General features: G+C 46.0%; 1 protein-coding gene and 1 long non-coding RNA gene across 2 annotated transcripts in view; one reads left to right on the plus strand and one right to left on the minus strand.

Annotated features, from left to right (window-relative positions):
• Positions 1–1,770: 1,770 nt before the first annotated feature.
• LOC109251157 (uncharacterized) lies at positions 1,771–8,252 on the minus strand. The gene is made up of 3 exons (XR_008424708.1): positions 8,095–8,252; positions 4,781–4,870; positions 1,771–3,596 (listed from the first exon to the last, which is right to left on the minus strand). It is a non-coding gene; the product is annotated as an uncharacterized LOC109251157 (long non-coding RNA).
• EFCAB2 (EF-hand calcium binding domain 2) overlaps positions 6,916–13,591 on the plus strand; it is a 130,342-nt gene continuing 123,666 nt past the window's right edge. The window contains exon 1 of the mRNA XM_053909411.1: positions 6,916–7,318. Within this exon, the coding sequence (XP_053765386.1) occupies positions 7,288–7,318 (31 nt within the window). The 5' untranslated portion in view covers positions 6,916–7,287. The remainder of the gene's footprint in view (positions 7,319–13,591) is intronic.

The following is a 13,591-nucleotide window of genomic DNA, read 5'->3' on the forward strand; positions in this document are numbered from 1 at the left end:
CTCAGCAAAGAGAGAGCAGCTATCAGCTGTCATGTTTGTGAAATCCCTATGGTGCCTAACAGACTGTCCTGCACACCTATATTTTCTATAGTGAGCGAATCTTCCTCCTGTAAGAACGGAGGGGGCGGGTAACATGCACAAGACAGTGCCTTCCTGCCACCCCACCTCCCCTCCAGGCATTGGGGTTGACTTCCTCTTCTGACTTGGTGAGGAAGGATTATGAGAATGTGAGAAGAAATGGGAGGTTCTAGGGAACTGGTCGACCCTTTCCAGGCGAGCAAGCCGTGCCCTGGCTGCACTGCCCCTGCCTCCACTCGCCCAGTTTTCGTTCCCACCCAAGCCTTCCTAAAAATAACTTCCTTCCTAACCTCTCTCCAGCTGCCACCACTCACTCTCAGTCTCACACCTTCCCTTACTTTCTTTTTTATTTTTTTAACGTTTACTTATTTTTTGAGTGACAGAGACAGAGCATTAGCAGGGGAGGGGCAGAGAGAGAGGAGTCACAGATTCCAAAGTGGGCTCCAGGCTCCGAGCTGTCAGCACAGAGCCCGATGCGGGGCTCGAACTCATGAACCGCGAGATCATGACCTGAGCTGAAGTCGGACGCTTAACCGACTGAGCCACCCAGGTGCTCCTTCCCTTACTTCCTTGAAAATAGAAAGGAGGAAAAAAGGAGAGTATAAAGAAAACCCCAGCAAAGCTGGAGATTCTTAGGTTTGTACCATTTTGCTTAGTGATATTCTCTGGTGGGGATGGGGTTGCAAATCCCTGTTCTGGGGGAGTTACTAGGTAATATAGGATTGTATCAAGGAGTTAGCTTCCAATTCACAAGAATATTGAGTCTCAACTGATTGTTATTTGCAGGCATTTTACTAAGTGGCCATCATCACAGGCCAGGCCTATAGAGTCAACCAGGAGGCACAGCATGGAGCCACGTTTTCCAATTCTAAGGCTACAAATGGTATTGTAATTGTCTTTAATACAAGATAATAATACTGATGGGGTTTTGGGGTGTTGGTGGGGGTTCAGAGCCAACAGCCAAGAAAGAATTCTTCAAGACGTCTTTGGTGCAAAAAAGAGCGTGGGCAGGAAGAGCTGCCCTGGGGTTGTGCACAGTGACTGCTTATATACTGTGGAGGTGGGAGAGGTAAAGTCAAGAGGAAGTTTCTCAAAGGGATTTCCACATGCTAAAGAGGATTTACAGATTACTGGAGGCCTAGCTATTGTCAAGCTAAGGTTGTTTTTCCCTCTGGCAAAGCAGTAACAGTAAGACAGTAAGCAGTTCCTGGAGATTAGGCTATCGATGAGATATTTGTAAACTGATGGAGACTCTGTTTAACTATTTGTTTTCTGTCCTTTCCTTTGTTCTTGGGCAGCCAGGAGTGCCTGAGGAATCTCACATATATCCCACGTGGGGTGGGGGTGGGAGGGGGGGCGCGTGCGTTAGCTTGTCCTTGGCCTTCAGCTTCCCTTATGGTCCCTCATCAGTACTATACACAGCAATTAAAAAAATCCACATATACATAGATCTAGAACTATGCATTTATCCCTTAGGCTAGTTTTCTTTTGTCCTGTAAGAGCCATGTGGACTGTCATTAATCTGTGCAAACTCTGGGAAGGACATTTCATTAGGGTCGTGGTGGTATTGAAATGGTACAGTGAAGGAAGCGCTACATGGGCCAGGAACCACCCTCTTACCGTCTCAGAGAGAGTCAAGAACTTTACGAACCAGGAATCATGCCTCTAAAAAATTTCTAGGATTCCAGGATGTGTATAATAACCCCATTTGTTAATTTTATTATCCTATCTCTTTCCTCATACGTCAGCAGTGAAATTCTTGAAACTAAAAACAAACCCAGTTTACATGATTGTATTGAAGGGTAACAAGGAAGGTGGCATCAGAGAGATGGGGATGCTCCAGCCGCCTTCACAACACCTCTCCTCACCCCATGGGGGGACGGTGCCTCCTTCAAGAGGGAGGAGAGCAGGCCAGTCCTTGGGACACAGCAGAGGGAAGAAATGAAAAATCCAGAGTGAGATTCTGAGGCAGAACCTCAGGACAGCCTTTAGGGCTCAACTGTAGAAAAGCTACTTTTCCTCTTAGAAAAACCATTTGGGGATCTTCACTCTTGGTGGGTGTCGTCATCTTTAATATAGTAGCCATCTTTCAGGGATATTGTGATGCGAAGCAAGATAGTCCACGTGAACTGCTTGGCATAGGTCCTAGAACACAGTAAGTGAACCAAATAATCTCACAACTGGTCCTGGAGCCATTGAGGAGTCACATGGCCACAGCCTAAAGACATTAAATCAGGCCAGAAGTAAGGGAGCGGTATATGTGGCTTCACGTCCCAACTGGTCAACCCATCTCCTTATGTCCATCTAACCTCCACGTAACCTCAGGTGGGGGAAACTGAGGTTCCAGAGAAGAAATAACATGGCCAAAGTCATGTAGCTAAAGGGCAGTGGGTCCGTTTATCTCCTATTTGCTTGAATCTTCTATTCAGCATTATCTCCTTATGCGAATGCTAACACAAACGAAACTTAATTTTCAAAGATTTATTTTTGAAGCTGGAACTAAAAAAATCATTCCGAAGTCGATCACCAGCACAATTCTACACTTTTTCTCTATTTTCACACTTTGTGGGGGTGGGGGTTGGGGAGAGGTTATATGAGCGATCATAAAACATTTATCGAATCTCTGGGTCAGCTTCCCCCTTCACCTCTCAGGTCTGATTTTCGACGAAGAAAGACCAGAGACTCACCAAAAGTTACTTCATGCTGAGAGTCCCTGGAAAGTGCTACTTAGGGCAGGAAATGAATTAAACAGTGACTTGCTGTGTCAATGTGTGTTTTCAAGTGAAACAGAAAGAAACATGTGCTTTTGAGAAAAATACGGCCAGGAGTGTGATTTTTCTAGATGCTTCAAGAATTGCAGTTTCACGTAACATTTACTTTCAAGCTGCCCACAAGTGCTATAGTCCCGGCTTCCTGCCCTGGGTCTCCCTGAAAAGCCCGAAGGGGCTCTGGCACTGAAAACGGTCTTGTCCGGGGCCAAGAATTTAATGCAATCCTCCATTTTCCAGGGGCCTGAATCTCAATCTGCAGGAAGGTGGGGAGAAAAGAGGAGTCATGGGTGGGGAAGAGCGAATTTTCCCTCATCTCCTGCCCTCTGAAAGCTAAACTAAGACTTTTAAGTCTGTCCAGGCAAGCATGCCATTATCTGGTTCCCTTAGAGTCCCCAAGAGTCTCTGTCAGTTGCTTTGGTTGATGTTTTGAAGCGGTATTAAAAAAAAAAAAGTGGGGGAGGAAGGTGACTAATTCTGCCCAGAATATTTGCCCTTAACATTCTTCTCCAAATGCTCAGGTTACTAAACAGGATGTAACAGTAATACGTATTTAATTAAGAAGCAGAATAGCACAGGGGCTCTGGGATCACAACTAGATTCCTCTTACCGACTGAGACCCGAAGCAGGCCATTAATGTGAAGATGTGGCTTTCTCATCTGTACAACGGGGATGCCAGTATCAGCCTCATAAGGATTAAAAGAGATAATGTATACACAGTATTCAGTAGGGTTATTTTTATTGCCGTAACTGTAATGAAACCAAACCGTTATTCTGTTGTATTCTGATAAGGTTTTCATTTGGAGATACCAGGGGTAGGTAGGGAAGGTATCTTGAAGGGGCTGAGCTTTCTTCTGTCCTTTCTTTCTTTCCTTCCTCCCTGCCTCCTTTCCTTCCCTCCCTCCCTCCCTCCCTCCCTCCCTTCCTCCCTTCCTTCCACTAATCTCTACACCTCAACGTGGGGCTCGAACTCATGATCCCAAGATCAAGAGTCACACACTCTACCAACTGAGCCAGCCAGGTGGCCCAGGGAGAACATTCTTGATGTTAACCATCCACGGAAGGGTAATAACTTTAGGAAATGGGAATTAGACAACCCAGAGAAGTAACTGCCTCCCGGTCATTTCCTGGGTCTAGCGTTCAAGGCATCTGGATATGCTTAAGGCCACTTCTGCTTGGGAAGGTTTAAAAACGGCAGGGTGGAAATCAGGAAGGGGCCACAAACGGAAGATGCTAAGCTCTATCATGTAGACTGCAGACGGCATGCGGGGAGCAGTCACTATATACTCTAGTGAAGAGTGTGAGGCCTGCATCAGACCCCCTCCTGTTGAGTAGCTCCCACTGGAAAAGCAAACTCTCCCAGTGGAAGCTGAATCTCAGGAAAGAAGTTGGGAGTTTGACCTCAAAGCGTTCCTTCCCCCACGGAAGTGGGGGTTTATCTCGAAGAAAGTGGATTTCCTCGCAAGTTCTTAAGCTTTGGAAAGCTTTTGGTTACATCTGTTGGGTCTCATGAAAACTCCAAGATAGGGAGTTTGGACGTTGCCATTTCTACTTTTCTGAGTTAACGGAGTTTTAAAGAGATAAAAGAGGGGCGCCTGGGTGGCTCCGTCGGTTGAGCATCCGACATCAGCTCAGATCATGATCTCATGGTTTGTGAGTGTGAGCCACGCATCAAGCTCTCTGCAGTCAGCATACAGCTCGCTTTAAATCCTCTGTTCCCCTCTTTCTCTGAAATAATAAAAAAAATACTTAAAGAGATGAAATAAATGACTTGCCTAGGATCGCGTCAGTCCACTGCAGTGCCCAAGGAAAATCCAGTTTTTGCTTTCTTAATGATTCCTAGTCCAAGAAGATTTCAATTATCCCCAGAATAGGAAAGGAGACATAGTGTGAAGATGTTTTGACTATGATTTTGCATCACTCACACCACTTACGCTTTCCATTTCAGACACAACTCAGGTAACTGAGTCAATTGTGTTCAGAAGAAACATCTTCTTTGTCCCTCACTGGCATGGAATCAACGCCTGTGTAAACAGATTTAACTCACTATAAATTCAAACATGCAAAGGGACATAACCTGTACATACCCATCTGGCCCCACTGAATAATTAATCAACTGTCATTGTCTAGAACTGTGCCGTTGCTTTTTAACAGTCTGATAGTCTGATTTAGCCCTAAGATTGTATAATATCTGAGTGGGGCCAGAAATAGTTTTCCAATTAGGAATTTCAGAAAAACTCATGAAAAATCACGATGAGAATCTTAAGTGAAAGAATGCTCTAGCGACATACAGTATTATCACAAAGTTACTCAAAGTCATAGTTCAAAAACAAAATATATTCTGGGGGCGGGGGGGGGGGGCAGGAAACCAGTTGTAGTTTGCCATTGTCCAAAGCAAGTTAATAACGTTTTAAAAGAATTTAAAGTGTAATAAAATCAGAAGTCAGTTTTCCACAACCAAAGAAAAGTGGACAGTCAAGTAGCATCGTGAAGATAATTACTCACTGGCATTGTAGACCTCTATTTTGTCATTTGGATTACCATTTTTTTTTTTTTTCCACTTTGTGGAGTTTTCCAAAATAATGATACTTTTACGTGTAATCAGCTAGTCAATTGAAAAGTATGTTTTGATCTCCTAGTATGTGTCCCAAATTAGGTGAGGTAGAGAAACTATGGGTATATAAAAGATGTATATGGTCAGGCTCTGTCTTCAAACCTAATTAATTGGAAGAGAGATATTAATTAATATGTTACTTCTTTATTCATCCAAATTTAGAGAAACCGTATTGCCTTAAATATGCTGTAGGAATTCAGGGAAGTAGAGATTAATGTGATTTGGACTATTCTAAATAATCAAAAGCTTTGGTTCTTAGTGAGTCACTGAAAGGACTAATTCCAGTCTTAATTTTGAATATATATGTTATTTCAGTCACAAAAATCGGCAAATTGTTCTAGGCACCGGGGACCAACATGTGGACCAATAAAGTGTTTCCTGTCCTCGAGAGCTCGCAGTACAAGTAAATATACAAAGTCATTGCAGATCAATGGACGAGGCTCTATGAGTCCTGGACCACAGAGGAAGCTGCAAGGAGTTTGTGACCTTCAACGTCTGGACAACTGGGGGGGGGGGGGGCGGGGAGGGGGGTAAATGTGCATTTGCAGGAGGGTGAATTTTGAGAGAAAGGCATTCCAGAAAAAAGAAACTGCGAACGGCCTGTGAAAAGGCATAGTGAAAAGGAAACCGGAGATCAAAGCTGAGGTTTTCTTTCCTACGTTTATTTCAAAGCCCTTCACTATCTGTATAGAGAGAGGGAGTCTTTAAAAACAAACTACTAGACTCTAACGACCATGAAATTTACATATATGTGAATGCTAATGGTTACTTCCCCATGTTTTGGGGTGTTCAGAATTTACTGTAAACAACTGTATCCATTTTATGTAAGTCCCTATCTTCTAATAGAAGCCATTTTGTGATGATTCGATAGTTTCTAATCAATTTCAAAGAGAATGCCGGTCGTGGCACCAAATGAATGTCTTCTATAACAAATACTTATCTTAATTAAGCCTAGTTTGCTTTAGGGTTCACTGAGAGAGTATAGGACCAGAATAAAAGGGGCATAAAAACTACGTTAAGAAAATCATTAGATACTAGCACCTTGTATTTTGAAAGCCTCAACATTTACTGTGAACAGTTCATACAGGTTTACATAACGTCACTCCAATTAGCACGCACTTAAAAATCATCCAAGATTAGCTTAAAAATCTCCTATTTGAACCAGATAATGCAAAAATCATTTTAAAAAGAAAACGTCCTCGTATAATGAGCTTATCCTTAAAAGGAGACAGAAATGTAACATCAGGCTACGGCATCAAAGTTTCAGAGCAGCGGCACTGAAAACTTTCCCGTGGCGATCTTAACTGGAGGTCACGTCACATTTCGCCAGCGAGGGCATTTTCACGTGCACGTCGAGGAGGAAGGCGGACACCACTCAGGGGGCCGGGACACCCTCCCGTTTGGGGTCGGAAGCTGCAGCCCCGACGGCGCCGAGTTTGCGCCCGCTGACCCCCGCGCCCCGGCCTCTCCGCAGCCGGGAGGCCACGGCTCGGCCCCCGGCTCTCCGGCTGCCCGTTAACATCCGCAGGGAAAAGGCCGAGCGGCGCCACGTCGCGCAAACACTGGAGGGAGGGAGCCGCGTCTGCGAGGTCCCCACACGGGTCAGCAGGGAGCGAAGGGCTCGGGGCTCCCTCCCTCCCTCCCTCCCTCGTCCCCAGGAGGCGGGGAGAGGGGCGCGCGGGGGAGGGGGAGGGGCGCGCGCTCGGAGCCCCCCCTCTCCCCCCCCCCCCCCCCCCGGGTCTGGACTCGCGCGGGGGCTGGTGGGGGCAAGGACGCCTCGACCTAGGGTGACGCCAGGCATCTCCCGGGCGACGGCTCCGCAACAAGATGGCGGACGATAAAGAAAGGGAAGGCCCAGGTAAGAGCCGCCCGCCGCGATCCCGGCCCGCACTGGGACGCTCCCGGCGGGGTGGGCCGCCCTCCACCGGAGCCTCCTCCGCCGGGAGAGAGCCGACAGGGGAGGGGGCCGCCGGCCCGCCCGCGGGGGAGGCCGCCTTCCGCGACACCCGCAGCCTCCCCGCCGGCGCCTCGGCCCCGCCCAGTCCCCTCCTCCCGCTCCCCTCCCTTCTCCTCCCGCTCCCCTCCCCCTCCCGTCTCCCTTCTCCCCCCGCCGAGCTCCCGGCCGCGGCTCCGCCAGGCCGGGGCGATAATGGCGTCCTTGTTCGCGGCCGCCGGCATCCCGCCTCCACAGCCTCGCCCCGGCCTCGCTGCCGCGGACGCCACGCCGGCAGCTGCCGGGCTGCGGGCGTCTGGGGCGGCCCGGGCGACGACGGGCTCCGGCCGCCCGGATCCGGCGGCCTTTTCGGGCCGCGCCGAAGCCCCGCCCGGCGGGAACGCGCCCGCCGCCTCCATTTTGCAGCCTCAGTGGGGACGCGGGGGGGGACGCGGGGGGACCGGCCTCGGGCTCACGGGCGGCCCCCCTCCGCGCCTCCAGTCCCCGGAACGCCCGCCCCGCCCGTCGGGGCCAGTCCGGGCACACGCGCCCCGCGGCCCTGGGAGGGAGAGCCTCGAGGAGAGAAGGCGGACGAGCCCGACTGCGCGGCGCGGGGTGGGGGGGGGGGGGGGAACCCTCCCGGGTCTTTGAGGGGCGGGCGCCCCGGCGGAGCCCCGACCGTCCGCGCTGAGCTGCAAGACCTTGACGTTGTCTCAGCGCCGCCCCGATCCTCGGGCACCCTCCGCGGTTGCTCAGAAATAACAGCCTGTGTGCGCGCCAGCGGGCGCACTCGGGGCCACAGCCGCGGCCAAGAGCCGGGAGACCGGAGAGGCGAACCTCTTAAGAGATGAAAAGTATTCCAGCCCTGTTCCCCCTCTGGAGTGCTTGACACACCCCGTCACGTGTCCCCTGGCTCCGCCGGCGACCGAGTGCATTTACAAGTGAAGAAACCAGTCTCGTTTGGGTGATCACAGAAAATCAGCGGAGAGACACAGGAAACCTTGCCAAAGGTCTACCTAGTGATAACAGGAATAGGATTTGATTTATTTATAGCACCGCTAGCCTGAAGAGTCGGAATGATGGTATTACAGATGTTACCGTTCCTAAGATGGCCTTCTAATATTACTGTGCCCCTTTAAAAGTGAAAGATCCAGGGGCGCCTGGGTGGCTCAGTCGGTTAAGCGTCCGACTTCGGCTCAGGTCATGATCTCGTGGTTCGTGAGTTCAAGCCCGGCTTCAGGCTCTGTGCTGATGGCTCAGAGTCTGGAGCCTCTTTCAGATTCTGTGTCTCCCTCTCTCTCTGACCCTCCCCCGTTCATGCTCTGTCTCTCTCTGTCTCAAAAATAAATAAACGTTAAAAAAAAAAAATTAAAAAAAAAAAAAAGTGAAAGATCCATCCAAAGGCAATGATTACTTTAAGACTCATGTTAAGATGTTTTATTTTTTTAAGTTTGTTTATTTATTTATTTTAGTAATCTCTACACCCGATGTGGGGCTGGGAACTCACAACCTCAAGATCAAGAGTCCCATGCTCCTTGTACTGAGCCAACCAGGGGCCCCTTTAATTTTAAGACTTCCCCAGGAAACCAAATGAATTAGTTGTTTTGTTTAGTAAATTATTTACAAAAAAATGGAAAAATCATTAGGGGATAAATGAGCAAGTTAGCTATGGATATGTGTGTGTATATATATATATATATATATATATGTATATATGTATATATGTATATATATATATACACGATTAATGAGCATGAGAAAATGCAGTGGATCGTGTTGCGAATACAATTCTTGACTTTTTAAATAGATTTTTCTGATATTTCAGTTTTCAGAAATACTTTTCTATGTAGAATAAATTCAGAGGAAGAAACAATTCTGTTCATCGCTATAGAAGTAATGACAAAAGCTGGATGTCATTCATTGAGCTGGCATGTATTTAATGCCTCTAGAAGGTGTTCTGATTCGGCTCGGATTTTGGAAGGTGCCAAATATGAGGAAAAGCATCTTTTCTCCCAAGAGAAGTGAGATGAGAAAGGAGATAAGACATCCACAAAGGGGAGAGAACAGTTAGCTGGGCTCAGTGGCCTGTATGCCAGGTGTGTTTCTCGTCTCTGCCCTTGACCTGCTCAATCAGTCTGTATTTTTACAGATCTGTAGGTGACCCATAGGCATAGTAAACTTTGAGAAGCAGTGTTACATAGTATTTTTTATTCTTAACAATTTTATGAGTTAACTATAATAGCAGTTTAGAGGACCTGATGAAATAAAGGTCCATTGCCTGAAGGTAACCTAGCAACTCATTTGGCAGTATCTTTTTTTTTTTTTTTTTTTTTGGTTTTTTAACGTTTATTTGTTATTGGGAGACAGAGACAGAGCATGAGCATGGGAGGGGCAGAGAGGGGGGAGACGCAGAATCCCAAGCAGGCTCCAGGCTCCACGCTGTTAGCACAGAGCCCAACGCGGGCTCAAACTCACAAACCGTGAGATCATGACCTGAGCTCAAGTTGGCCACTTAACTGACTGAGCCACCCAGGTGCCCCGTATATACGTATCTTCTTTGTAGGGACATGATTCCTGTCCCGTATTTGATTCTGAGCTCTGAAGGTTGAGAAATTACATCTCCCCAATTAGTCGGAATTGATCAGCCTTTGGGGATTCACTCACGCCAACAACTAATGAATTATTTAAAATAAAATTTTTTTAAGTTTATTTAACTAATCTCTGCAACCCAATGTGGGGCTCGAACTCATGACCCCAAGATCAAGGGTCTCCTGCTCTTCCAACTGAGCCAACCAGATGCCCCTGACGAATTAATTTTTCTTCTCCTCCCCCCACCTCCAGCTCCATGAATTATTAATTCATTAGGGGTAGGTTGATACTTTAACCAGAAAGCTGATCTCTTAAACTTTCGGGGAGGGTGAATTTATATTTCAGAAGTTCCTTGATGAACATGGAATCACACAGAAGAAAGGATAGTTTTGGAGGATATATCCATTACTCTGTAAGCTTCGAGAGGTAGGGGACTGTTTTCTGCTCTGTTAAACTCAGTGTCATGCAGAGTGCTCAGCATATGGTAGGAACTCAGTGCTTATTGAATTCAGATTATTTGAATTAAAGATATTTATGTTTCAGCTAAAACACTACTTGCTATTTCCTAAAAATCTATTGAGGTTTTTTTTTTTTTAATTATAAAGGAAGATTAATTTTCTAGATTTATGTTGTATCCAGCTCTTCAACATGTAGGGATTAATCTTGATAAACGTACCGACAACACTGGTAACAAAAATTGCCTATGATGGGTAATTATGTTTTATTTATAGCATTTTCTGTAAGACTATAGACATTGAAGTTCTATTCAGTTGTAGCATTTTTGTGGTTTAACATATTTCGTCCTAGATCAAAATATGTATATAGTTATATTAGCTAAAAAAGAAAGGAATTTAAATTTTAGAATCAAGTTAATTCTAGAAATTTCTTAATTTTGTTTTACTGAAAGAATGTTTGAAATGGGATAGCAAAATTTTACTATTTGTTAATTAATTAATTAATTAATTTTTTTGCAGAGACAGTGAGTGAGGGAGAGGGGCAGTCGGAAGGGTGGGGGAGAGGAGAGAGAGAGACCGAGGGAGGGAGGGAGAGAGAGGATGAGTCTTAAGCAAGCTCAGCACAGAGCCCAACGTGGGGCTTGATCCCAGGACCCTGGGATCATGACCTGAGCAGAAATCAAAAGTTGAATGCTCAACTGACTGAGCCACCTAGGTGCCCTCAAAAACGGTTTTTGAAGTTCTGCTATTTCACTCAAGTTTTCTCAGCTAGAATATTTTTTTCCTTTTCTTTCTATTTTGTTTGTTTAAGTAGAGAACCAATGCAATTGTTGATTCTTTGAATCTTTAAATCCTTACTGTTTCTGTCTCCTAGAGAATTTCATATAGGACTGCAAGGAACTTCTGTTTGTAATTAGAATTGTATCTAGGAAACAAAGTGCTTAGGAGTAAAATTCTCTAACTTTTGGCAGGCTAGGGAGCTTTGGAAGGTATGTCAGTTTTTTTTAGTAAGCCTCAGATACTCAAAAGCTTGCTTTAGGATATACTATTTTTGTGGGGCTCACGGGTGGCTCAGTCAGTTAAGCGTCCGACTTGGGCTCAGGTCATGATCTCACAGTCCGTGAGTTCAAGCCCCACGTCGGGCTCTGTGCTGACAGCTCAGAGCCTGGAGCCTGCTTCGGATTCTGTGTCTCCCTCTCTCTCTGCCCCTCCCCTGCTCGTGCTCTGTCTCTTTCTGTCTCAAAAATAAGTAAATGTTTTTTGGGTTTTTTTAATTTAGGATATACTATTTTTTGTACTAAAATCTTGCTCATTACTTTGCATTGCTCGGTAAAGTTCACTTCAACTATCAACTCCTAAATGGAAGAAGTTTTACAGGTTTTTGTTTGTTTCTTTCCTTGTATTGTGCTGTTCCTTTCAAAACCCAACATTTGGAAATCTAACGTAAAAAACAAACTACAATTGGACTTACTTTTTAAGAAAGGAACTGTTGAGGGGCGCCTGAGTGGCTCTGCCGGTTAAGTGTCCAACTTCGGCTCAGGTCATGATCTCTCGGTTTGTGAGTTCGAGCCCGGCATTGGGCTCTGGCTGACAGCTCAGAGCCTGGAACCTGCTTCGGATTCTGTGTCTCCCTCTGTCTGCCCCTCCGCTGCTTGCACTTTGTCTGTCGCATTGTCTCAAAAATAAACAAACATTAAGAAAAAAAAAAAAAGGAACTGTTGATAGTACAGGGTATACTATGGAGTAGTAGAAAAAGTGAGCTTTGGAGTAAGACCTGAATTTTGAATTCCAGCTTCCCCAAGCTCTGTCTGATCTTAGCCAAGAGGCTAGACCTAAGGAGCCTCTGGTTCCTCAAATGTAAAGTGGGAATAATTATACCAATTTCATAACGTTATTAGGTTGGGAACAGTGTCTTCTTACTCATCTTCGTATCCCCAGCACCCACCATGATGCCTGACAGTAGAGAAATGCTGAATACATAGGAAGGAAAGTGCTGGACACCCTCTAGGAAATATGTAGCTCTTAGTATATGTGCGGCATGGAATCCAGGAGGAAGGAAAACTTAAATCTAAGTCTTTCCAGTTGTCAATCACACGATGCATTCATGCATATTTTGGGGGACCATTTAATAAGTTTTCTCCCCGTTTTAGGCAGATAACAATCTAGGTAGAGATGAATGGAAGGAGAAAATGAACTTACTGAAACTTGATATACTTCCTCTAGTTCATAATAAAATTTGGAGGAAAAACTGGGCTGAAATTGATGTTTGTGGTGACCGGTAAAAACTTGTCAAGAAAACGCATGCTGTAAAAAGCAAGTGGGCAATGAGACACCACTTCACACCCATTCGGACGCCTATGATAAACAATAGCTGTTGGTGACGCGGGTGGGAAATTGCATCCCTTACGGGCTATGGATGGGCATGTAAAATGGTACCATTGCTGTGGGAAATAGTCTGGCAGTTCCTCAAAAATTCAGATATGAATTATTATATGATCCAACAACTCTGCCTCTGGGTTTACATTTTTTTTTAATGTTTATTTCTGAGAGAGAGAGAGAGAGAGAGCGCGCGCGCATGCGTGCACGTGGGAGGGGCAGAGAGCGAGGGAGAGAGAATCCTAGGCAGGTTCTATGCCATTATCGCAGAGCCCGACGTGGGGCTCGAACTCACGAACCACGAGATCATGACCCGAGCCGAAGTCAGACACTCCACCGACTGAGCCACCCGGGCGCCCCTCTGCATCTGGGTTTATACCCAAGATAATTGAAAGCAGGACCTCGAACAGGTATTTGTATGCCCGTGTTCATAGCGGCATTATTCACAATAGCCGAAAGGTGGAAGCGACTCAAACGTCCATCAGTGGGTGAATGGATACACCGAATGCTGTATATGCATATGATGAAATATTGTTCATCCTTAAAACAGGAGAGACATTGTGACTTCATGGCACCACAGGGATGAACCTTGAAGATATTCTAAGTGGATTTAGCCAGTCACAAAAAGAGAAGTACTGTAGTATTCTCCTTATATGAGGTACCTAGAGTAGTCCGATTCATAGGAACAGCAAGTTGAACAGTGGTTGCCAGAGGTTAGAGAAAAGGGAAGTCATTATTCCATGGGAAGAGAGGTTCAGGTTTTGCTAGATGAAGTGTG

This window comes from Panthera pardus, unplaced genomic scaffold (assembly GCF_024362965.1).
Source record: "Panthera pardus isolate Hobbes unplaced genomic scaffold, ASM2436296v1 HiC_scaffold_21, whole genome shotgun sequence".
Taxonomy (NCBI): domain Eukaryota; kingdom Metazoa; phylum Chordata; class Mammalia; order Carnivora; family Felidae; genus Panthera; species Panthera pardus.